We start from the raw sequence: 23,930 nt of genomic DNA, 5'->3' as shown, positions 1-23,930 counted from the left end.
AAAAACTTCAGATGACAGTGCACCCTGGCTTGACTGTTGACCAGGCGTCTCTGCCTGTGGGTCTGAACTCCGTGGGGCTCCAGTCCTGGGCTATCACGCAGGTGCTGGGTGAGCTGGGGATGGACCAACAGCTCTGCGGCCCCATTGCTGACTCACTGGAAGGGCATGGGCTCCCACCCGTCCCGGGACCCTGGCCGTGGGGAGGCAAATCCCAAAGAAAGGCAATGCCAAAGAATGCTCAAACTACCGCACAATTGCACGCATCTCACATGCTGGTAAAATAATGCTCAAAATTCTCCAAGCCAGGCTTCAGCAATACATGAACCGTGAACTTGCAGAAGTTCAAGCTGGTTCTAGAAAAGGCAGAGGAACCAGAGGTCAAATTGCCAACATCTGCTGGGTCATGGAAAAAGCAAGAGAGTTCCAGAAAAAAATCTATGCCAAAGCCTTTGACTGTGTGGATCACAATAAACTGTGGAACATTCTGAAAGAGATGGGAATACCAGACCACCTGACCTGCCTCTTGAGAAACCTATATGCAGGTCAGGAAGCAACAGTTAGAGCTGGACATGGAACAACAGACTGGTTCCAAATAGGAAAAGGAGTACGTCAAGGCTGTATATTGTCACCATGCTTATTTAGCTTATATGCAGAGTACCTCATGAGAAATGCTGGGCTAGAAGAAGCACAAGTTGGAATCAAGATTGCCAGGAGAAATATCAATAACCTCAGATATGCAGATGACACCACCCTACGGCAGAAAGTGAAGAGAAACTAAAAAGCCTCTTGATGAAAGTGAAAGAGGAGAGTGAAAAAGCTGGCTTAAAGCTCAACATTCAGAAAACGAAGATCATGGCATCTGGTCCCATCACTTCATGGGAAACATGGGGAAACAGTGAAAACAGTGTCAGACTTTTATTTGGGGGGTTCCAAAAATCACTGCAGATGGTGACTGCAGCCATGAAATGAAAAGATGCTTACTCCTTGGAAGGAAAGTTATGACCAATCTAGACAACATATTAAAAAGCAGAGACATTACTGTGTCAAAAAGTTCTGTCTAGTCAAGGCTATGGGTTTTCCAGTGGTCATGTATGGATGTGAGTTGGACTGTGAAGAAAGCTGAGCGCCAAAGAATTGATGCCTTGAACTGTGGTGTTGGAGAAGACTCTTGAGAGTCCCTTGGACTGCAAGGAGATCCAACCAGTCCATCCTAAAGGAGATCAGCCCTGGGATTTCTTTGGAAGGACTGATGCTAAAGCTGAAGCTCCAGTACTTTGGCCACCTCATGCGAAGAGTTGAAAAGCCTGATGGAAAAGACTGATGCTGGGACGGATTGGGGGCAGGAGGAGAAGGGGGCGACAGAAGATGAAATGGCTGGATGGCATCACCGACTCGATGGACATGAGTTTGGATAAACTCCGGGAGTTGGGGATGGACAGGGAGGCCTGGCGTGCTGCGATTCATGGGATCGCAAAGAGTCGGACACGACTGAGCGACTGAACTGAACTGAGCTGAACTGACGTGGCCATGGCCAGGACAGTAGTGAGCACTCGGCGGGTTTTCTCCTCGGTTCCTCTAGCAAAACCCTGGAGACAGCTCACGGAGAAACAGCACGGACAGGCTCGGGGGCGGCTGCAAGAGGTCCCACCCGCGGGCGCGTGACCGAGGCCCCCGGGGCCCCAGCCGAGTGCCAGCGGACATGGGCAGTTCCAAGGCTGGCCGCGCGGGGGCACCACCTGCCCGCCTGCGAGCCCGCTCCCGACGTGCCTTGCGTTTCCGCCGCAGCCTTGGAGGCGGGACTTCTGGCCCACGGCGACGTAATCGCGTGTCTTCCGGAAGCGTGTGCGTAGAGGCTGAGGGGCCGGGTCCGAGTGCAGGTGAGGAGCGGGCGGGGGAGGGCCGGGAGGAGGAGCGACCCGGGAGGGCCCGGGGGCGGCGGGGGAGGAGCGGCGAGGGGCAGGATGCCGGCCGGCTGGGGAGCAGGGTCCGCGCAGGGGCTTGTCATCGCCCCGGCCCCGTCGAGGGCGCGCGGGCGGGGCGGCCGGAGCACGCCGCCCGTCCTGGAAGCCTCGTTTCCGCTGCCTGCGAGCTGGAGGCGCTCCGGGTGGCGGCGGCGGCCTGTTTGTCGCACTGGAGGCCCCCGATGGCCTGCACCGGTGGGGGGGAGGCGGGAGTTGCGGGGAGGCCACGGGTGGGAAGGGGCTTCTCCTGGGTGTTTTGGCCCTTGAGTCTGTGCTTGGGTTTCCCTGGCGTTTCCGCTGCCGCCGGTTTATTCTCCTACTTCTTTATTAGACGCCCCAGACTGTTGTTTCCAAAGAAAAAGAGGTCCCTGTTCCTTTCTCAGAGGGTTGCTCAGGCTCAGTCCTGGAAGTCAGGTGCTGTGCTGGACGCTGGGGCTGCAGCAGGCCCTGCCTTCCCGGAGGGGGCTTCTTCCCAAGGCTTTGAAGCCTGCCGCCTGGTGGGTGTGTATTTTATTTGGTGCTGGATGCCTTCTGCATCCAGCTCTGTGCTGGGGGGCGAGCAGGTGCACCTCGGGGTTATGGGCCTCATCCTTGTCCTCTAGTGACTTTTGATGCACTGGGTGACTAACTCACTTGTGGTTCTGTGGTGGGAAGACAGACCAGGCAGCTGGTTGGTGTTGCTGTCCATCGCTGCCCTCCCTCCTCCCCCTGCTCCGGTGCTGGTTGCAGCCTCAGCGTGGCTGACAAGGCAAAGAGCAGGAGTTCATAGGGCCCTGGGGGTGCCAGGTAGGCCCACGGCTCCCAGAGATATCATCGTCACACCTGGGCCTCTCAGAGCCCAGTGCCTGCTTTGGTCAGGCTTCCGCCATCCCCCGCAGCGCTGTGTCTGAGGGCCAGGTGGGGTTTCCGCGTGCTCTGGGTTTCTGACATCTCAGGATGAGTTGCAGGCGGGGGCGTCATGGATGTGGATGCTGAGAGAGAGAGGATCTCCAGGGAGATCGAGCAGCTGGAGAGGATCTTGGACCCCTCCTGCCCGAGCATCAGCATGGACGTCTCGGAGTCAAGTCTTGACTCGGATTCGGATGCAGGTTAGCGCTCACGCTCCTTGGTCAGAGCGGCCGGGTCTGCCCTTGGACCACGGTCAGCCACAGTGCGTCACTCCGCTGGGTCTTTAGTCCGCTGGCCAGCATCACCACACTCCCTCGTCAGCCCCTGGCCCTGTGGGTGTGTGTGAGTGCCCTGCCCCTTGGTGCCGCAGGCTGTCCTGGGAGGGGGGCCCTGCTCTCCTTCTCAGGGGTCGGAAGGCTCCTGGCCTCAGCCCCCCGGCTTGAACAGTCAGCCACCGCTGAGACCCCTTGGATCACTTCCTGGTGCTTGGGCAGCTGCCCTCTGTCGGAGGCCCCGCCGCCAGGGCTCCCCTTCTGCCCACCCCGTGTGCTCCCCTGGGCCCCGAGTGCCCTTCCCAGCAGCTCTGGCCCAAGGCCTGCCTGCAGAGACCGAGCCATCCAGGGCCCAGCCTCCCACCCCTCAGGTTCAGGTGTGGCCCTAAGGCTGAGCCTCTCACGGTTCCCAGATACACGGGCCTTCTCTCACCTGATATTGGGCCCCTGTGCACATCCGTTTTCCCCCTCTGACCAGCTCCAGTTCCCCCAGGACAGAGCTGTGTCACGTGGTCTGCCCTGGTTGTCCCTACAGTTCCTGTTCCCTCCATTCCTGGGGAAGCCCCATGTTAGGCTGACATCTTGTCTTTCTGGCTGATCTGCCCTCGTCCATGCAGCATGCGTCCCCCCCCAGGCCTTTTGTCCCCTGTGGACCTCCTCGCTTTAGCGCCCCCCCCCGCCCCCCGGTCTGTGGTTGCACTGGCCGGTTGGTCTCAGCACCTGTGGGATCCATCACTAGCTGCTGTGTCCAGCGCTGGGCACCGACTGTGTGCTTGCATTCCTGCAGATTCGCTGCCCGACGAGGACTCGGATTCGGACGCTGCTGGCCCACTGCTCTCGGTAACCTGCGGCCTGAGGTGGCCGTGCTTGCTGAAGCGGACACACCACCCTTCCAGTGGGTCTGGGGAGGGGGTTGCTTTGAACTCATCTTAGCTCTTCTGTGTTATTAAAGTACCACAGGTGTTGTCAGTCAAGGTAGAAGGGGTGTCATCAGAAATACACACGTCCCTAGAGATACCGTCATCACAGCTGGGCATCCACGCCTCTCGCCTTCTCTTAGCCCCTGCCGGCTACAGCGACCTCAGCCGGACATAACTCGGGGGAGGCTGAGTGTGCCGCCTGGTCCTGCCCCGTAGTCGCCGCTCCGTGCGTCAGGGGCAGTGGCAGCCCCGGTCGGTGCGCGCACCAGAGCCAGGAGCAGCAGCTGGGATCAGAAGGAGCACTCAGGCCTGCCGCTCCGTGCCTGCCGTCTGTGTATCTTGTGATTTTCTGTTAGTTTGGGAGATTTTTGTATTCAGATTTTGTTTCATTCACTAAGTCAGTAGACATGGGATTGCCTCCTGTCTGTAACGGCTGGGTGGTCTCCTGATACGGACTTACTGTGGTTCAGTGGCCTTTGGACTCACCACCTTGGGGTGCGTGTTTGGCTCAGCTCTAGTTTCAGTCTTGCCGGCGCTGCAGGGCCCACTTTCCCACTCACCGTGTCTGCTAGCAAACCTGTCGTACAGTGAGTCTGAGTTTCACGGGAGTTTTTACTATCGGGGGTGAAAATTGCTCATTTCCTCAGTTTCTCACCTGAGGTATATTCTTAGAGATGGCGTATAAATTGGCTTTTTTAAAAAATCATCATCATTTTTTTTCTTTGAGTAAACTTACTGACTTTTAATTGAAGGGTAATTGTTTCACAGTATCGTGTTGGTTCCCGTCGCACATCAGCGTGAATCAGCCATATATATCAGTCATACACGTGTTCCCTCTCCTGAACCTCCCTCCCACCTCCCATCTAAACTGGATCGTTGTAAATTAGGAGACGTGTCCAGGCGCTATGTGGTCCACGGTCAGGGTGGCGTCACACCGGCCCAGCGGCCAGACCGCAGCTCACCTGGGGCCCTGCGGGTGCGTGAGTATCCCTCACCTGCAGTTCCTCACTTGTCTCCAGGAGGAGGAGAGGTGGGGTGAAGCCAGCAACGACGAGGGCGACCCCAAGGAGAAGGCACTCCCTGAAGACCCAGAGACCTGCCTGCAGCTGAACATGGTCTACCAGGAGGTGGTCCGGGAGAAGCTGGCGGAGGTCAGCCTGTTGCTGGCCCAGAACCGGGAGCAGCAGGTCAGGCAGGCCTGGCCCAGGAGGCGCTGCCACCTGGCCTCGGGGGACCAGGCCCTGGGTCCCGTCCTTCAGGGGAGCCGCTGCTGGCCGACCCACTGGGGCCCTCTGTGTCTGCTGCAGGAGGAGGTCATGGGCGACCTCGCGGGCGTCAGGGGCCTCAGGGTGAAAGACGGCAGGAACCCGCCCCCGAATCTGTACCTCGGACACTTCATGAAGCCCTACTTCAGGGACAAGGTCACCGGAGTGGTGAGTGGCCCGCCCCCTGCTCGCGTCTCTACACCCTGCCGTGGGCGTCGGGACTTCCTCGAATTCTCAGGAGCATGTTCCCCGGCCTCACTAAACTGAAACCCTGCTGGCCCCAGGGGGGAGCAGCAGGCCTGCATCCCTGGGGGGGAGCGGGTGGCCTCGGCCCACGGACAGGTGGCACCGAGCCCTCCCTGCTGGGGCAGCCCCGCCGGCCCTGCTGCAGGTGGTGTCCGGAGCCGCTCCCTGGGCTGTGCTCTAGGGCTGGGCGTCCATGCACGCTGGGGGCCAGGGTCCCGAGTCCCAGCGGAAGCACACTTGGCTCCGCCCACAGCGTGACCCGCCATTCTCCAACAGGGGCCTCCTGCCAATGAGGACACGCGGGAGAAGGCTGCCCAGGGCATCAAGGCTTTCAAGGAGCTCCTGGTGACCAAGTGTACGAGCCCTACCCCAGGAGTCCGCCCCGACCACTGGCCTGGTCACCTGAGGGCCTTCCCTTCCCCACCGAGTAGGGTCACGAGTTGTGTCGTGAGGGACAGACCGGGCCTCCCCGGGCTCGCTCTGTGCTCTCCCGCCTCGTCCCTGCTCCGGGGTGTGCACTGGGGGCGAGTCCCAGGCGGCCTCCCGCACGGTCACTTCCTTGTCCCGGGCTGGACAGGGTGGGCTGGGGGGTCGTCGCTGACAGGGTGTGACCCCGGGTTACCCTGTCCGCTTCTTCGTCTCTGCAGGGAAGACCTGGGAAAAGGTCCTGCTCAGGAAGTCGGTGGTGAGTGACCGCCTGCAGCGGCTGCTCCAGCCCAAGTTGCTCAAGTGAGTGCGGAGGCTCCCTGCCCTGGGCCGAGGCCGGGACAGGCTGGCAGCTCCGTGGCCAGAGGCCCTGGTGGCTGTGCCTACTGCCCTGCCAGCGTCCCTCCACCGCGGCGGAAGCAGCGCTGCCCCTCGCCTCTCCCTCGGATGGGGCGTGTGAGGGCCAGCCTGTCCCCCACGAGTTGTCGGCTTGGGCTAGGCTGCGCTTAGAAAGAGGACTGTTGGCAAGACGGGTGTCCCATGTGTGCTGACAGGGTGGGGTCTCCCGACCACGCCGCAGCACCTGGGGTCAGGCCAGCGGTCCCCAGGGCCGCCTCCCGGCTTGCGTGGGTCTGGGCTTGTTTTGGGGCAGTGGGGTCACAGCTTGGGTCCTGCTTAGCTCGTCCTGGAGGCGGTTGTCTCTGAGGGTCAGCACGTCCGGAGCTTGGACGACAACGTGCTGGCCCCCGTGTGTACTGCACGCCAGCCCGTCACGACAGCTGCACGCAGGGCCGCAGCTTTCTCTCCGAGTGTGTCTGGGGTGGGGGTCGGCCTTTGGAGCCTGTGCTCCCCATGGCCGTGCCGTGTGGCGTGCAGGCAGGCGGCCAGCCCTGTGGTGCCCGCCCGTGGAAACGCCTGGCCGGCTGGCCGCGGAGCACAGCATCGCCGTCAGCCCCACAGGCACCTGTCTCTGCCCCTCAGGCTGGAGTACTTGCAGCAGAAGCAGAGCAGGGCCACGAGCGAGCTAGAGAAGCAGGTCCTGGAGAAGCAGGCCAGGGAGGCGGAGAAGGAGGTGCAGGACATCAAGTGAGCAGTCCTGCCGGGGCGGGCGTGCTCCACGGGGAGCCACGGGCTGGCGTGACCCCGTGCCCTGCCCTCTCTGCAGTCAGCTCCCGGAGGAGGCCTTGCTAGGCGACAGGCTGGACAGCCATGACTGGGACAAGATCTCCAATGTCAACGTGAGTCCAGCGGCCAGGGCAGGGTCGGCACTGGTCATTGAGGCCATGACCTGCGTGGGCCACTAGGCCTGCCGGGACTCCCTCCATTCACGCGCAGGTCCAGCAGCGTGGATCACTTTGGGGGCCTCCCCGCCGGCACGTCCTGGCAGCCTGGACAGAGACCCCACTCCCTGTGGCCCACTCCCACACGGACAGGTCTGTCTGTCTGTCTGTCTGCAGTTCGAGGGAGGCCGCAGCACGGAGGAGATTCGCAAGTTCTGGCAGAACTACGAGCACCCGAGCATCAACAAACAGGAGTGGAGTGAACAGGAGGTGACCCAGCTGAAGGCCGTCGCGGCCAAGCACGGCCACCTGGACTGGCAGAGTATCGCCGAGGAGCTGGGGGTGAGGGTCACGCCGCGGCCGGGGCCCGCCCTTGCAGCTGCCAGAGGGACTGCTCGGGCCACTCAGGAGGGCGGCTGGAGGGTCTGCTCGGGCCACTCGGGAGGGCAGCTGGAGGAGGTCAGAGGTTGCTCAGACTGCACCGCCTCCCGCGGATGCCCTCCCGAGCAGCCTCGGTGTTCTGCCCACTCTGTCCCCTTCCCGAGCCTCACCTCCTGCTCTAGAGCGTGCTCTGTTGATCTGGGAAGACTCTTTACCTGGTTCCTTTGGGTTTGGTTCTTTCTCGTCTCCTAAGGCAGGGACTGAGTTCTCACTCTCACCTCTGTCTTTAATGAAGATGGTGTTTGAGGTCTAGTTTTCTGAGAACAGCGTGGTACGAAACATCTTTTTTATCGGTTTTGGAGTGACTGTAGTTTTCATTGCTGCTTTGGATCTAAGTCATGTAGAAGTATGTTGTATCATTTTTAAACAGGTTTCTTAGAAACCCTATTATTCTTCAATTTGAATTTTATGGCAGTTTTAAAGTTTATTCTCACTTTATTTATTTTTTCGGCCACTTCACGTAGCATGCAGGATCTTAGCTCCCCAGCTGGGGGTCAGACCTGCCTGCACCCTCTGCAGTGGAAGTGTGGAATCTTAACCACCAGACCCCCAAGGAAGTCCCTAAAATCTCCTGTTTTTAATTTCTCACTTTTGTGACCAAGTGCATGGTTGCAGCAAACTCAGCTAAACTTAGCAAAGCCGTTTAAAGACAGCAGTGTGTCCTTTGACCTGAATCTAGGGGTCTGTGGGAGCCTGTTAAGTAAGAGTTTGTTGCATCTGTGAATTCCGCTCTGAAACGGTTGTGCTCACGCGGCGAGGCTGGACCCTGGCGTAACCGTGCAGACAGGTCTTCTTGTCTTTTGTCTCTGCCTCGCGACTGCGTGTAGATGCTGTGCAGCCTAGCGTGCACGCCTTTACTCACTTGGTAAGCGATGCTGAAAAGGCAGTGTACACACTGAGTCCTAACGACCAGACCATCGGGGGGGTCTTCCCTTTGTCTTAACTTCCTTGGTATTTCTCTCCTATTTACTCATTTGATCTGGCTGTGTCGGGTCTCCGTCGCTGCGTGTGGGCTTTCTCGAGTTGCAGTGCGCGGGCTTCTCATTGCAGTGGCTTCTCTCGCTGCAGAGACGGGCTCTAGGGTGCAGGGGCTTCCTGGTGTGGCACACAGGCTTCATTGCTCCGAGGCATGTGGGATCTCCCAGACCGGGGATCGAACCCATGTCTCCTGCATTGACAGGCGGATTGTTTATCACCGAGCCACCAGGGAAGCCCGTTATTTTTAAGACTCTTTCTTTGTTTTGTTTTGGCTGTACTGCGAAGCTTGTGGGATCTTAATTCCCCAACTAGGGATCAAACCCATGCTCCCTCCAGTGGAAGCACGACGTCTTAACCACCGGACCACCAGGGAATTCCCAAGGCTGGTTTTTTTTTTTAAAGCTGTTTTAGGTTCGCAGCAAAGCCTGAGAGGAAGGCACAGGGCTTTCTCACACACCCTTTGCCTCCACACATGCAAAGCCTCCCCTGTTAACGAGCATCACTCACCAGACAGAGATTTTTTTATTTTCTTTTTTTACCAGAGATAGATCTACACTGACTCATCATGGTTCTCACTGATATGCATTTAAGGTTCCTGCATGTCTTTTTGTGGCTTGATGGTTCTCTTCTCGTTCACACTGATTAACATTCCATTGTCTAGATGGGCGAGAGTTTCACCCACTGAAGGGCATCCTGGGTGCGCTTACAGGACTTGTCAATTATGGGTAAAACTGCCGTTAGCATCCACGTGCAGGTTTTTGGGTGGAGGGACGTTTTCATCTCTTTGGATAAATATCTAGGAGCACAACTGCTGGACCACACGGTACGGGCGTGTTCAGCTTTGTGGGAAAGCAGCTGGCAGTCTCCCACAGCAGCTGCGCCACCCCACGTCCTCCTCATCTGGTGCGTTAGGGCTCTGCATCTTGGCCGCTTTTGTAGCATCTCGGGTTAATCTGCGTCTCCCCGGACAACTCGTGAGGGGGCACTTCTGCCCACGCACCTATTTGCCTTCCGTATGTCGCGTTTGGTGAGGTGTCTCTTAAGGTCTCGGCCCAGTGTTCGGTCAAGCTGTTCACATTCTGATGTTGCGTTGTAAGTGTTCTCTGTAATTCTGGTAACCGTCCGTATCAGACGTGTCTTTTGCAGTTATCTTTTCCCAGTCTGTGACTTGTCTTCTGATTCTCTTGCCATTGTCTTTTTAACTTCAGTGAAGTCCAGCTTAAGAATTCTTTATTTCACAGACCATACGTTTGATGTCTCGAAAGACATCGCCAACCCCTGTGCTCTGTAACCAGAGAGCTCACTCTGGGAGAGAAGACACTTCACGTCACTGCAGGGGACTCGTGGAAAACCCCTTTTCCACAGATGAGAGAGGGGGTGGATATGCGCAAAAATGTTTGCAGTGGGCCCCGGAGGGCTGTGTGCTCAGCTGGAGTGCAGCTGGAAGCTGGGGGGCCTTTACCTCGGAGCTCTCCCTGAGAGGGCATCCCTGGACACAGGCGCCATCCCAGGGACTCTCCAGCACCCACCCCGACACGTGCACCTCTCAGCCACCCCTGATGGGGGCTTCAGCGAGGGGGGCCCCAGGGCCACAGCCCGGCCTGTAGTGCAGGACGCCTGGGCCACAGGCCTGGCCAAGCAGAGGCCTCCCTTGGGAGTTTGCGCTTGTGGTGATTTTGGCGTCATGACAGGGAGGTGCTGTGATGTTTGTGGACACACTTTGATGAGCTGATGTCGAGGCCGCTCTTCAGTGGCCCTGGGCCTTCTGTCGGGGTGCTCCCCACCATCCCCCAGGGCAGCCGGGTAACCCCTGCCCCGCTCTGGCCCCACAGACGCGCCGCACCGCCTTCCAGTGCCTGCAGAAGTACCAGCAGCACAGCCCGGCCCTGAAGCGCAGGGAGTGGACGGAGGAGGAGGACCGCATGCTCACGCGGCTCGTGCAGGCCATGCGCGTTGGCAGCCACATCCCCTACCGGAGGAGTGAGTCCCACGCCCGCCGGGCGGGGCCCCACTCCCGGCTGGGGGGCGGGGGCGGTGCTTCGACGTCCAGGCCACCTGCGATCAGTTCTCTGTGGTCAGCGTGGCTCCTCTCTGGGGGACCCAGGAAGTGCAGCGCCAACCAGCCCCCTCTGTCCGCAGTTGTCTACTACATGGAGGGCCGGGACTCCATGCAGCTCATCTACCGCTGGACCAAGAGCCTGGACCCCGGCCTGAGGAAGGGGCTCTGGGCCCCAGAGGAGGACGCGGTGTGTCTGCGGGCCTAGGGCCTGGGGCCTAGAGTCCGGGCTGGACTGGGCTGGGCAGGTTGTGACCGACTCTGCTCCTGTCTCCCTGCAGAAGTTGCTTCAAGCAGTTGCCAAGTACGGGGAGCAGGATTGGTTTAAAATCCGGGAAGAGGTGCCAGGTAGGAGCGATGCCCAGTGCCGAGACCGGTGAGTGGGACAGCTCTGGGCAGAGGAAGGCTTGCTGGGCTGCTTCCGGGTGGGCCACCAGGCGGGCAGGGAGACTGACCCAGCGTGGCCTGCTGGCGTGGGAAGAGGGGGTGGCCTTGGGGGCATGCAGGATGTGGATGGACCCGCTCAGGAAGCAGGGTCGCTTCTTCTTGAAGCCAGCCGTGTGCACGGGCTCCACTGGACATCCTGTGAGATCCCCTGGCGGCAGTTTCCCTGAGCTTTTCTCTAAAGAGTATTATTCTGTAAAGAGTATTATTCTGTAATTCACATATAAACCATTCACTTAGAGTGGATAGTTCAGTAGGTTGGGGTGTATTTCTTCGGCTGTGTAGCCACCATCACAATTCTAGAACATTTTGATCACCCTGCAAAAAAAACACTATTTCCTACAAAAAAAAAAATTCAAGAATGGACCAAAGGGATTTCCCTGGTGTCCAGTGGCTAAGATTCTATGCTCCCAATGCAGAGGGCCTGGGTCCCTTCCTGGCCAGGGAACTTAATCCTACGGGCCGCACCTGAGACCCAGCACAGCCAAATAAATAAATACTTAGGGGAAAACAGTGCGTAATGGACTTGAATGCACGTTTCTCCAAAACACACACATGAATGGCCACTAAGCACGCGCAGAATGCTGGCGTGGCCGTTACGGAAACACAAGTCAGCGCTACGGCAGGGTGCCGCTTCACACACTTCAGGATGGTTTGTGTTTTATAAAAATGGGAAAGAAAAGTGCTGGAGGGGATGTGGAGAAATCAGAACCCTTGTACACTCTTGGTGGGATTGAAATGGGGCAGCCACTGTGGAAAAGAGTTCCAGGATTCCTAAAAAGATAAACAGAATTACCGTATTATCTTGGAGAAGGAACTGGCAACCCACTCCAGTATTCTTGCCTGGAGAATCCCACGGACAGAGGAGCCTGACGGGCTACAGTCCGTGGGGTCACACAGAGGTGGGCGTGACTGAAGCAACTTAGCACACCGTGTTGGCTAGCAGTTCACCCTGTACCCCAAAAAGTGGAAATCAGGGACTCAGACATTTGTCCACCCCTGTGGGCCCTGGGCACCGGGCACAGCAACCACAAGGTGGAAACGACCCACGTGCCCATCAGCCGATGAGTGGATAAACAGGTGCGATTCTGACGCAGCACGGGCACTGAGCGGGGTTCTCACGCGTGCTGCGCCGTGACTGAGCCTCGGAAGCACGCGTGTCCGTGTGGGTGTGCATACTCGCCTTTCTCAGCTGTGCCTGCGAGTGAAATCATTAGGTCGTGTGGGGATTCTGTTTAACCTTCTGAGAAGTGACCGTTTTCCAGAGTGGCTGCACCACCTTCAATGCATCCCCACCAGCAGAGTGGGCGGGTCTCCGTCTTCCGCATCCTCCGGCACGCACTTCCCTTCTGGTTCAAGCCACCCTAGTAGTGTGCAGTGGGGTCTCACTGCGGTTCTGGTCTGCGTCTCCTGAAGGGTGTTGATGCTGAGCGCCTTTCTCAGGTGTTATTTGGCCATTTCTGTGTCTTCTCTGAAGAAATTGCTATTTCTGTCTTTTGCCCATTTTTGAACTTGAGTTATGAGGGTGCTTGGTATATTCCAGGAACAAGTCTCAGCAGACACGTGATCTGTGGACCCCCTCTTCTAGTCTCTGGGTTGTCTTTTCACTTTCTTGAAAGTGGCCTTCGAGACACAGAAGGAGCTAGCTCCGTGCAAGCCCAGCCTGCCTGCGTTTCTCCCGGTGCTTGTGCTGGGTGTCACGGCCTAGAAACGACTGCGGACGCCAGGACAGCGGCGGGAGTGCGTCTTAGCTTCTAAAACGTCCCTTTGTTTTTATGTCGCCTTCAGATATCTCAGAAGGCTACATTTCAGCTTGAAAAAGGGACGATGGAATTCCAAAGAAGTGAAGAAGTTAATTGAATTGATAGAAAAATACGGTGTCGGTAAGGTCTTCCTTCTCTGCTTTGTGCTGTCCACCTTCTCACGTAGTGGTTTTAACATCTGCCTGCGTCATGAAGTGGCCCCACGCCTGGTGCCTGCCTGTCCTGTGCAGAGTTACCATGACGTTATTGGCTGTGTTCCCTACATGGTGCATCACATGCCGGGGCTTATTTAATTCTATAACTGGAGGTTTGTGCCTCTTAATCCCCGCCTCCTAAGCTGTCCCATGCCAACCCCTCCCCTGTGGCGACTGCCCATTTCTTCTCTGTGTCTGTGCGTCGGCATTCTGATTTGTTTTTCATACTCCATGTGTAAGTGAGGTCATATTTTCTCTGTCTGACTTACTTCACTTGGCATCACACCCTCCAGATCCATCCACGTTGTTGCAAATGGGAAGATTTTTTTTTTTCTGTCATGACTGACGAATATTCCATTGTATGTATGTGGAATGTATCTTACTTATTTTTCTTTGTCCATTCATCAATCAGTGGACACTTAGGTTGCTTCCATGTATTGTTGTAAGTAATACTGTTGTGGATGTTGGTATACTAACTCCTCTTGAAACGTTTTGGAAAAGTCACTTGTGCAGCCATCTGGTCCTGGATTTTTGTTTGTTTATAGAGTTTTATTGTTATTATTACTGATTCAGTTCTCTCCCTGGTAATCAGTCTGTTCGTAGATATTGTTTCTCCCTGACTCAGTCTTAGGTGAGTACTTTTCTGGGCGTTTATCCATTTCATCTGGATTGCCTAGTGTTTTTGGAGTACAGTGTTTAGTAATGATCTTACGTTGCTGCTTAGTCGGTCAGTCGTGTCCAGCTCTTTGCGACCCCATGGACTGTAGCCCACCAGGCTCCTCTGTCCATGGGATTCTCCAGGCGAGAGTCCTGGAGTGGGCTGCCACTTCCTTCAGGGGATCTTCTTGACCAAGGGGTTGAACCCACCTCTCCGGTGTTGCAGGTGGCTTCCTGACCACTGAGCCACCCAGGAAGCCCGTGGTGGTCTTACACAAGCCTTCATGTTTCTGTGGTGGTAACTTCTCTCCATTTCTGACTTTACTGATTTGGGCCTTCTCTTTTTCTTGATGAGTCTGGTTAAAGATTTATCAATTTAATTTATCTTATCAAAGACCCAGCACTTAGTTTCATTGATTTTTTTTTTTTTAACTTTTAAAATCATTTAATGTCTTTCTTTTGGCCATGCTGGGTCTTCGTTGCCACATGGCTTTCCTCGAGCTGCGGCGGGCGGGGGCATCTCAGGTTGCCGTGTGCAGGCTTCTCACTGAGGTGGCTTCTTTGGCTGTGGGTGCAGGCCTTTAGTTGTGGTGCGTGGCCTCAGAAGTTACAGCTCCCAGGCTCTGGAGCACAGGCTCAGTGGATGTGGCATGTGGGCTCTTCCCAGACCAAGGACTGAATCCATGTTCCCTGCATTGGAAGGCGGATTTAACCTCTGGAGCCCCTGGGGAGCGCCTGTGTGTATCTGTTCCTTCCATCTGGTCTAGCGTGTTGTTTAGGGCAGGGTTTCCTCACTGATTTTTCGCCCAGATGCTCTGTCCGTCCATGTCAGCAGGTGGTGACGCCCCCTACTGCGCCGTGTTACCGGTAACTTCACTTTACCTGATCCTCCGTGTTTATTTCTAAGCATTAGATCAGTTAGGTGTCCAGTCTTGGCGAAGTGGCCTTGTGTAGGAGCTGTCCTCTGGGCCCAGCAGTGCAGCCTTCTCTAGCCACCAGAGCGCTGTGCCTGGAGGTGCCCCCATGCGGGGTGTCTGGCAGGGTTGACTGCTGAGGTGGTGCTGGCGGGCAGGGCTGGGCCCTGGTTCACTGGGCTGCTAGGCTACGCCTGGCACAGTGGCTCTGGGCTTGCCGCAGGGCAGGGCAGACTTCCCGCGGGGTTGCTGGCACACCCGGGGTGCGGGTGGGTTGGTGCGGGGCTCCTGCCAGCCACTGGTGGGCAGGGCCGTGTTTCTGGAGCTGGAAGGCTAGACAGAGGGTTCCAGAAGGGCACCCACCTGCCCTGGTGTTACCACGGCAGACTTGGTCCCCGGCAACGGCTGCTGCCAGCATCTCCACACCAGGGGCGTCCTGCTGCCTCCCCCCTCCGAGAGGCTCTCCATGCCCAGCCGCTGTCTCAGGTATCACGTCAGACCGTGTGCAGAGTGGAGCCTCTGCTCCCGCGAACGCCCGCCCTGCTGGTCTTCCGTGAGTGGCGCTAACTGTGAAGTGTCAGCAGGCGGAGGGGAGCTCGTGGTCTTCCCACTCCGGGCTCTTGGCACCCTCGGTGAGTCCTGGACATGCTTGCTGTCCGGGTTTCTGCCGGCTCTGAGGTCCTGGTTTGCGGGTGGAGGATGTGGTTTACTCTCCTCCCAGGCTGCCGCCCTGGCCATGGGCTCTTCTGCTCCATGTTCGTCTGCGTCTGTTTTAGCTGTGCCACGTGGCTTGTGGAATCTCAGCTCCCCAACCAGGGGCTGAACCTGAGCACTGAGCACAGAGTCCCGACCGCCGGGCCAGTCGGGTGTATCACAGGAAGTTTAGGAGTGGAGACGCAGGAGAAGGAGAGCACGTGCCGCCCATCCCCGGAGGCGGCTGCTGGCTGCGCCTGTCCGGGCCTCCCGCGCAGGTGGCCGTCCTGGAGGCCGGCTTGTGTAAGCTCTTGCCGCTTCTTCGAGCAGCTGCTTCACTTTGCGGTGTGCCGACGCGTTGTCTGTTGCTGCTGTTTCTCTCATCTCGGCCCGTCCCGCATCCTTGTCTTCTCTTCCACGATCACACACACTTTCTTGAGCGCTAGCACGCAGGTTATCCACCCGCTCTTCTGACGACTGACTTCTGTTTCTCATTTTCTGTTAGAGGGGTGGAACGGGCTGAGGGTTCAGTAGCTCCGTCTTTGCTTACGTTTGTAACGTCTCCTTAGAGTAGACCCCGAGCTGCCACATGGCCAGCTTTGAGGGGCCTGTCACACGCAGGCCGACCGCCCCATAGAAGCGGTGCCTGACTTGCCGTCCCACCCACAGGGTGTGGAAGAAAAGGCCAGATAACCTGAGAAGTCTGCCTTAGAAGCCTGGGCATACGGCTGTTCCGGGGCCGGTCCACGGAAACGGAGGTGGCGGTTAGTCTTGGCTGTGTGTTTGCTAGAACCTCCCCTCGGGGAGTCAGCCAGCCTGTCATCACCTGCGCGGGCTGGGGAGCCCGGTGCAGCCCGCGGAGGAGCCGCCAGCACGCTGCAGAGCGGAGGCTTCGAACCTGTGTTGTTGAAGCCCATCTGTATGAAGTAACATCCGTGGTGTTTTGCTCTCGTAGGTCACTGGGCAAAAATAGCCTCTGAACTACCCCATCGGTCAGGCTCCCAGTGCCTGAGCAAATGGAAGATCATGGTCAGGGTGAGGCGTTACTAAAAGTTGCCCCCCCCCCGCTCCCCCCGGGACAGGTAGCATCACCCCAGGCAGGACGAGGGGACAGCAGCTGGTGGGGCAGGAAGGAGGGACATCTGGTCTGGCCTCGGTGTCTCTGCTTCCAGGCACCCGAGCACAGAGAGACCTGGCCTCTTGGGCGGGGTGGGGGGAGTCCAGCCCCCGCCCCTGGCTCCCTGCAGGCGCCCCTGCTGAAGGCCTGCTCCCAGCTCCCCCTCACTGAAGCCCTCCCTTCACAGCAGCGGCAGCGGGCCCGCCGCAGGGCGCGCTGGAGCCCCAGCAGTGGAAGCAGCAGCGACAGCAGCTGGGAGGGTTCAGAGCCCGAGGAGGCCCCGAAGGACGTCCCGGAGGAGGCCCCAGCAGGCGGCCCGGAGCCGCCACCAGCTCAGTACGCCGTGCCGGACATGGACCTGTGGGTGCCCGCCCGGCAAAGCACAGAGGAGCTAGGGGGAGCGGTCGCCGGGGGCTGCCCACGCCCTCCCGAGGGCCCTGACACGGCCCAGGCCCCAACCCCAGCCCCCGCAGGGCAGCTGGCCTCCAGGAGCCGGAGCGCAGACCTGAGGAGCGTCGGGTGCCCGTGCCCAGCTGCTGCTCACCGCTGGAGCTCCAAGGGGCCACTGGGCAAGGTGGGTCCAGGGGGCAGCACGCCCCTGCCCGGGGGTTGCCAGGGCTGTGCCCAGCGGCGGCAGAGGCCTAGGTGTGGGGCAGAGGCCTCCCCATTACGCATTATGGCACCCATTCCTGGCCCCTTCCCTGAGAGCTGCCCTGGACAGCAGCTGGCTCCCTAGAAGCCGGCCCCCTCCATCTCCCCAGCTTGCTCGCTTTCTTTCATTTTTTTTTTTGCCCCACTGCACAGCCTGTGGGATCCTGGTTCCCTGGCCAGGAGTTGAGTCCAGGCTCAAGCTGTGAGAGCGCAGAGTCCTCACCCCGGGTCCTGCCAGGGAATCCTTGGCCCTCAGCGCCCCAGGGCAGAGCTGTTGGATGGCCTTAGGGACACACCGCTCTCCTCTGAGGCCACCTCACTGCAGAGGGCGTTTTCCCAGCAGCCCGGGTGCAGGGAGCTGTGTTTGCACCCAATGGCAGCCAGCTTCGCGGGGTGGCTGTTCAGGGCACCCCTGGGGAAGGGGCCGTGGGTGCTGGGGACAGGCCTAGCCACTGGTGCCAGCCACAGCGCCCCAAGCTGCCGGGACCACCCTCACCCCCGCCACCCGCCTGTCTCCCTACCCTACCCCTCCTGGCCTGGGCATCCCCTTGCCCTCTGGCACCTGGGCGGGAGTAGAGGACGGCATGGGCAGGCACATAGCAGCCCCACAGCAGAGCCCAGCCCACATCCCAGAGGCCTTTCTCTCCCCAAGCAGGAGAGGCTGAGGCAGCTGCACCCGCCTGGCTCAGCCCCAGGGCTCAGCCCTGGCGGCGGCAGCAGGGATGAGGCCAGGGCCCGCGTGCAGCCACAGTGGGCCAGGACCATGCAGCGGCGCCAGGGACACGCCCTGCAGAGGAGGCTCTTGGAGCACAAGCTTCTGACGGCCGTGAGCCCCTGGGTGGGAGAAGTCGACCTGCTATGCGCTCGCCCAAGGCCCGCCATGTGGCCCCGTCGAGGTACTGCCCGGGGCCCCAGGGGCAGAGGCAGGGGGCTGCGAGGGGGAGGAGAGGAAAGGGGCCGGGGTACCTGCAGACACACGGACGGAGGTTGCACCTGCCCGGCTAGGAGGGTGGAGGGACGGGGCCCGTGCACCCGGTGTCGACCTGCAGGGGTTGTTTCTGTGCCCCGCCCTGTCCTACTCAGCACGTGGCAGCCGGCTCAGGAAGGGGCCCGAGGCTCACCCTGGCATTCTCAGTGCGCAGGCGCCCGCGGGGGGGAGGGCATACACTCCAGGGGGCGGGAGTCTGGGGCTCAGGTACGCCCGTCAGCCTGCCCGCAGGACCCTCGGCCCCTTTCTGGGCGAGGGCAGCGGCCGCTGGCATGCTGGCTCCTGGCTGGCTCCATGCTGTTCACGTGCCCGTGTCCCCTCAGCTGACGGTATCAGGAGACAGCTGCAGGGCGCCCACCTGGCCAGCACCCCAGTGTTCGCCCTCCTCATTCAGGTGAGAAGCTCCCAAACAAAGCTTTCTTCTCTTGTCCTTGACTTTTTGGTGGAATTTTGAAGACTGTGGTGGGTTCACGTCTCCAAGTCCAGGCTTTCTAAGGCTGTGGATCCTTGAAAGTGGTCCTTCCGAGGCCTGTGACTCTCAGCAGTTGAGTCAACAAGGGGCGGCGCAGCCTCAGGGTGTCCGTGCCGCTGTCCCTCTGTGGGAGGGCGCGGCACTGAGGGGACGAAGGACCTGGACATCCCCGCGGGGCTGGGCCAGGGCGGGGCGTGGGGGGCACACAGCCTGGAGGACCCAAGTCTAGGCTGGGGCGGGAGCCACGCGGCCACAGCCTCTGGGGCTCTGCAGCCAGGGCCAGGCCCCTGGGTGTCAGTCTGCTCTGCGAGAGCCGCTGTGGTCAGTGCTGGCCTGAGCCCCTCTGCGGACAGCCTCGTGGGGGCGGGGAGCCTCAGGACGGCGGGAGGGGCCTCCCGTTACACGGTGTCGGCCACGCACCCTGCACCCCTCAGCTGTTCCAGATTGACATGCCTGGCTGCGTGGAGGTGGTTCGAGAGAGGAAGACCTGGCCTCCCGCCCTGCTCCAGGCTGGTGCCTGGGACCCGCCGCCCCTGCAGGTGAGGACTGAGAGTGAGTGCCCAACTCCCCAGGTGCCCACCACTCTTTCCTCCCGTGCAGCAGGGGAGTAAGGCATTCCCGAGTCCCCGGAGGTTGGGCCAGCACCCGAGAGCAGCCCATGCCCGTTGCCGGGAGAGTCTGCTGGTCTCCAGAGCAGGCCTGGGACCCTGGGGGCCTCTGAGGCAAGTCCAGGGGTGCAGGGCTCTGCAGGCACACAGGCTCGCCTGGCTCCACGGCATGTCTCTCCCTGGTGCCGTACCGCCCCTTGTAGGGGGGTAGGGGGACCGTTAGACGCCTGCTGCCCTGGGCACTAGCCCCTGGGTGGCAGCCGGGTGCCAGTGGCCAGGTCCTTGGGCCACGCCTCTGAGCTCGGTCACTACTGGAGGAAAGGACGGCAGAGCGTTGCTGGTCGGAGAAGCAGGCACGGAGCTGTGGCAGCCCGTCCAGGCCTGGAGCCGCGCGCCCTCCTGCCTGAGCAGCTGGGCCCCCGGCCTCTCCCTGACCCCACCGACTTACGCTCCCAAGGACGCCTTGGCGTGGCCTCGCGGGACGAGGGGCCGGGTATCCCCACATGTGGGGCGAGAGGCAGCCTCAGGCGGCATGGGAAGCTGTGGGGGTTGCCCTGAGGTGCGGACACTGCTCTGTTTTCTCTTCTAGGAACCCTCGAGTGCCCGCAGCACCCCAGGTACCGCCCGCCTGCCCCTCCCTTTGTCTGGGTGGTTTATGTCTAGACCGGTCCTAGGCTTTACATTCCAGCGCCTTGTGGGGGTCTCTGAATCCCACCCCAGGGGGCGGCCTGGCTGGCGTGAACAGTCAGCCTTCCCCAGCCTGCCGGGAGCAGGGGCGCCCTCTGGGCCCGGGCATCGGGCACGGCCTCTCCCGCCGGCGGCTGCCTGTCCCCACACCAGCAGGATCAGGCAGCGGTCCCGGGTCCTGGGAGGTGACCGCGGAGAGCAGGGTGACAGTGCCGCAGTCCTCGTGTGAGGGTGTTGGAGGCACAGGTCATCAGGGGCTGGCCTTCCCGCTGGGCCCACCCTGGATGGGGCAGAGCATGGGGGCGAGGGGAGGTCTGGGGTGTGCAGGCAGATCGACAGCCCTCAGCCCGGACGCAGCCCCAGCAGCCGCCCCCGCCCCACAGGCCCTTCCCTGGGACACAGGGCCCATCGCCCGACGCACCTCAGCGTGCCTTCCGTCTTCCCCAGGCTGCCTCACCCAGAGCGTGCCAGCCCAAGGGGCCGCGAAGCAGAGCACCTGCCCTGAGGGGGTCAGAGGGCTGCAGGCCTGCCACGCAGCGTCCACACCGCAGGTGCCCGCCCCGGCTCCGTGCAGACCCCGGCCCAAGCCCAAGACCGTGTCTGAGCTGCTTCGGGAGAAGCGGCTGCGGGAGGCCCGAGCCCGGAGGGCCGTGCAGGGCCCCGCCGTCCTCTCGGCCCGGGTGCTGGTCTCCGCACCCGTGGTCCTCCAGCCGCTGGCCCCCCCAGGCACCTCCGTCTCCAGAGTCGTGCTGTCCGGGCCTGGAGGTCCTCCAGTGACCAGTTCCAGTGTTTCAGGCTCCTGGGCACCAGCCAAGGCTGAGAGAGGCCTGACTCTGCACGCCTTTGCCCTCGGCCCCGCCACCTCCAGGGCCCCTGGCCAGGTTCCTGCAAGTTGCCCGCTGAGTGTTCTTGGACAGTCTCAGGCGCCTGCCACGTCCCGGAAGCAGGGCCTGCCTGAAGCGCCCCCCCTTCTGCCCGTGGCCCCCAGCCCCGTCCAGCCCGTCAGCCTGACGCCAGCCCTGGGCACACCCACGGTGGCCAGCACCCCTCTGCCCATCACCTGGGTCCTCACGGCACAGGGGCTGCTCCCGGTACCCCTGCAGGCCGTGGTGAGCCTGCCAACAACGACAGGGGCTCCTGACCCCACACAGCTGTCGGTGACTCTGCCGCCCTCACCCGCCGAGACTCCGGCCAGCCAGAGCTGCCCTGGGCCACCAGCAGCCAGCATAGACTTGGAGCCGGAGCTTCCCTGCAGGATGGAGCCCTTGAGCGAGAGCCCCACAGAGGTGGCTGAGGCCTGTGGCCTCGCAGGACTCGCCTCCCCTGAGGAGGCCCTGGTGGCTGGGGAGATGTCTTCACCCAGGACTCCCTCCCAGGACATGCCCCTGGCCCACCACCTGGCAACCGAGCCCCCCAGCTCCAGCCCACCGCCCCTGCACGGGGCCCCAGGGGCTGCCTCAGGGCCCGGGGAGCCCCAGCCTCTGGACCTGGAGGAGCCCCTGCTGCCCTGGCTGGGGCTGGAGAACGGACCCCTGGACTTGAGCCTCCTTTCCCAGGAGAGCGAGGCAGCCACACAGGAGTGGCTGAGGGGGCAGCAAGGGGTGCCCGTGCCCGCCCTGGGGAGCCAGCTGGCCTACCAGCCGCCCACGCTGTGCAGCCTGCGGGCGCTGTCCGGCCTCCTGCTGCGCAAGAAGGACTTGGAGCATGGGGCCGCGGTCCTGGCACCGGATGGGCCGGCCGGCACCCTGCAGGCCTCGCTGGGGCGGGTGCGCGAGCGGCTTCGCAACAGCCCGGCCTACCTGCTTCTGCGGGCGCGCTTCCTGGCCGCCTTCACCCTGCCTGCGCTCCTAGCCACCCTATCCCCCCGCGGCGTCCCCACCACCCTATCGGCAAGCGCCGGGCCTGACCCTGAGACAGACAGTGATGACTTCGACCCGGAGGAGCCGGAGCTCACTGACAGCGACGGGGAGCCCGGGGACCCCACCCAGGTAGGCTGTTGTGGGTACGGAGCCCTCGCCTGCCCAGAGCAGGGGGAGGTCGTGGCGGGAGGTGGTGGCTGACCTCAGGAGGAACAGGCCACGCCACGCCGCCCATCGCTTGTGGCCGCTGGGCAGCGGGAACCTCACCGCCAGCACGGGGGGTGGGGGGCCTACCGCCCCAGCCTGCGCCAGCAGGCAGCGGCCTCTGTCTGTGACCCCTGCTGCACACGCATGCCCCACCTGTGTCTTGGGGAGGTCACGGCATGTCCACGTCTGTAGCCTGCTCAGCTGTGGGAGCCAGGCCGCTTTTGTTTCCAGACAGGAACCTGGATACAGACTTAGGGAGGGGTCCCCTGCCACTGTGCGCCAGGGAGTCCCTGGTCCCCTCAGGACACAGAGGGCCCTCAGGTCCCTTGCGGGCATTGATCCTCCCAGAGAACCCCTAGGAGCGGCCCGTCCCCATCATGTGGGAGCGGCCCGTCCCCATCATGTGGGAGCGGCCCGTCCCCATCATGTGGGAGCGGCCACAGCAGTGAGGCTTGCTGCTGGACCTGTGGCCCCCCACGCCCCCTGCGGCCTGGCCCAGCCCACTTCCCTTCCCAGGGGCATGGCCTTAGGAGTCCAGAGGGTCTTCCAGGCTGAAGCAAAGGGCAAGTTCTGCTGGCCCCTGGATACTGAGGGTAGGAAAGCTCCTGTCCCCAGCATCATGGGCAGCTTCCCTCAGGCCCTGCCCCCCGGCTCAGCTGGGGGAACCATGGTATAGCAGGCTGGCTCCTGGGGGGCTGCTTAGCAGGGATCGGAGTCCCCAAGTAAAGGAGGGGTCAGCAGGAAGTCAGAGCCCCACGTGGCCCCAGGAAGAAAATACCTCCCATCCAGCCCCAATGGGGACACGCCTGAGGAGCTGCCTGCTCCTCACTGCCCGTCCGTCCGGGCTGGAGGGTCACTCTCGTCCTCTGCCTGGGTTTCAGGGAGCCCCGGACCCCAGCCAGGGCCCTGCCCGCTCCTGCCTGGACAGCCCCGACAACCCGGACATGCTGCAGACACGGCGCTTGAGGCATGTCCGCAAGCGACGGCGGCTACAGTGAGCCGCGGGGTGAGTGCCCAGGCGTCCCCAGCTCCCCTTGGCTGCGGTGCCTCCCCTCATCCACTCCCCTCCCTGGCTCCACGCCCCCGCTTTCACTGCTGCCCTGGGGCCGGCCCCCCTGTGCCCCGGGATCTTGGCACTGCCAGCCGTCTGCCTGGCCCTGTCCTCTTCTCGTCTACAAGGCCTGTCCCTCTCTCCATCCAGCTCTGCTTGGCGATCCGCTCCTCAGACACCCTCCCCAGCTGTTCTAAGACAGCATCCCTGTCCTGGGGCCTGGCCGTCCTCGTGGTGCCTGCCTTACCCTGAACACCTGACGTTCATCCGTGTGGGTCCATTATCTCCCCCAGAACGTGAGCCCTTCGGGCAGGTGCAGGGCCCCCCGTGACCAAGTAGGCACAGCCTGATGGGTCTTCATGAACTGAGACTCGAACCCAGGAGGACGTTTGCAGAAGCAAGAACTACAGCCTCTGAGCAGCGTGGACGTGCTGCGGGAGGTCCTTGGTCCTGGAGTGGATGGATGAGGGCAGTGCACGGGGCCCTGGGTGGATGGGGACTGAGAGGGGCCGCCTGCACCAGGCCCACTCAGGCTCCAGGGTGTGTCCTCCGCGTGGCCCTCCACAGACTGCAGGCGGGCAGCACGCCTCGCTCCTCCCCGCCCGGCCCCCCAAGGCAGCGCTGCGCCTTTGCCTTACTGTCTGTGGGGTCCAGTTGGGGTCAGAGCACCTTGTCACGAGGGTGTTCTTACGTTCTAGGACTGCCCAGGGCTTGCCAGCTGGTGCAGCTGACAGGCAGGGGGGCCCATGCTGGACCTGGGTGAGCCCACCTGGGGGGTGGTTCCGCCAGCAGTCAGCGCGTTGTCCTAGCTCGGCTGGTCCCTGAAGGCACCCGGAATGCTGGAAGGAATAAAGAAATAGTCCTGTTTGTAACTAAAAGCAATCCACGGACT

At 61.1% G+C, this 23,930-nt stretch overlaps 1 protein-coding gene across 4 annotated transcripts; it reads left to right on the top strand.

Moving 5' to 3' along the window:
- Positions 1,827-23,928, top strand: SNAPC4 (small nuclear RNA activating complex polypeptide 4). Of its 4 annotated transcripts, none has more exons than XM_018056095.1 (23): positions 1,827-1,877; positions 2,909-3,049; positions 3,909-3,961; positions 5,061-5,228; positions 5,349-5,474; positions 5,829-5,907; positions 6,200-6,281; positions 6,960-7,064; positions 7,144-7,216; positions 7,436-7,600; positions 10,510-10,657; positions 10,817-10,923; positions 11,015-11,109; positions 12,966-13,060; positions 16,354-16,433; positions 16,703-17,089; positions 17,822-18,062; positions 18,478-18,548; positions 19,061-19,165; positions 19,824-19,851; positions 20,369-21,909; positions 22,869-22,993; positions 23,332-23,928. In XM_018056095.1, the coding sequence occupies exons 2-22, from the start codon at positions 2,920-2,922 to the stop codon at positions 22,983-22,985; spliced, it is 3,996 nt and encodes a 1,331-aa protein (XP_017911584.1). In that variant the 5' UTR covers positions 1,827-1,877; positions 2,909-2,919; the 3' UTR covers positions 22,986-22,993; positions 23,332-23,928. The 4 variants fall into 4 exon arrangements, with proteins under 4 accessions (XP_017911584.1, XP_017911585.1, XP_017911586.1 ...); XM_018056096.1 differs by lacking the exon at positions 1,827-1,877 and adding an exon at positions 1,946-2,458; XM_018056097.1 differs by lacking the exon at positions 1,827-1,877 and having other exon boundaries at positions 1,946-3,049; positions 23,189-23,928.

This window comes from Capra hircus, chromosome 11 (assembly GCF_001704415.2).
Source record: "Capra hircus breed San Clemente chromosome 11, ASM170441v1, whole genome shotgun sequence".
NCBI lineage: Eukaryota > Metazoa > Chordata > Mammalia > Artiodactyla > Bovidae > Capra > Capra hircus.
Note: the sequence above shows the minus strand (reverse complement) of the source record. Positions and strands in the feature narration are given on the sequence as shown.

What these genes read in the sequence shown, in the direction of transcription:
- SNAPC4 (XM_018056095.1), top strand. Translation starts at nt 2,920, where the DNA reads ATGGATGTGGATGCTGAGAGAGAGAGGATCTCCAGGGAGATCGAGCAG. An exon ending in GTATCGCCGAGGAGCTGGGG is followed by an intron (nt 7,601 to 10,509) that starts GTGAGGGTCACG and finishes CTGGCCCCACAG; the next exon opens with ACGCGCCGCACCGCCTTCCA. An exon ending in AGCCCGGGGACCCCACCCAG is followed by an intron (nt 21,910 to 22,868) that starts GTAGGCTGTTGT and finishes CCTGGGTTTCAG; the next exon opens with GGAGCCCCGGACCCCAGCCA.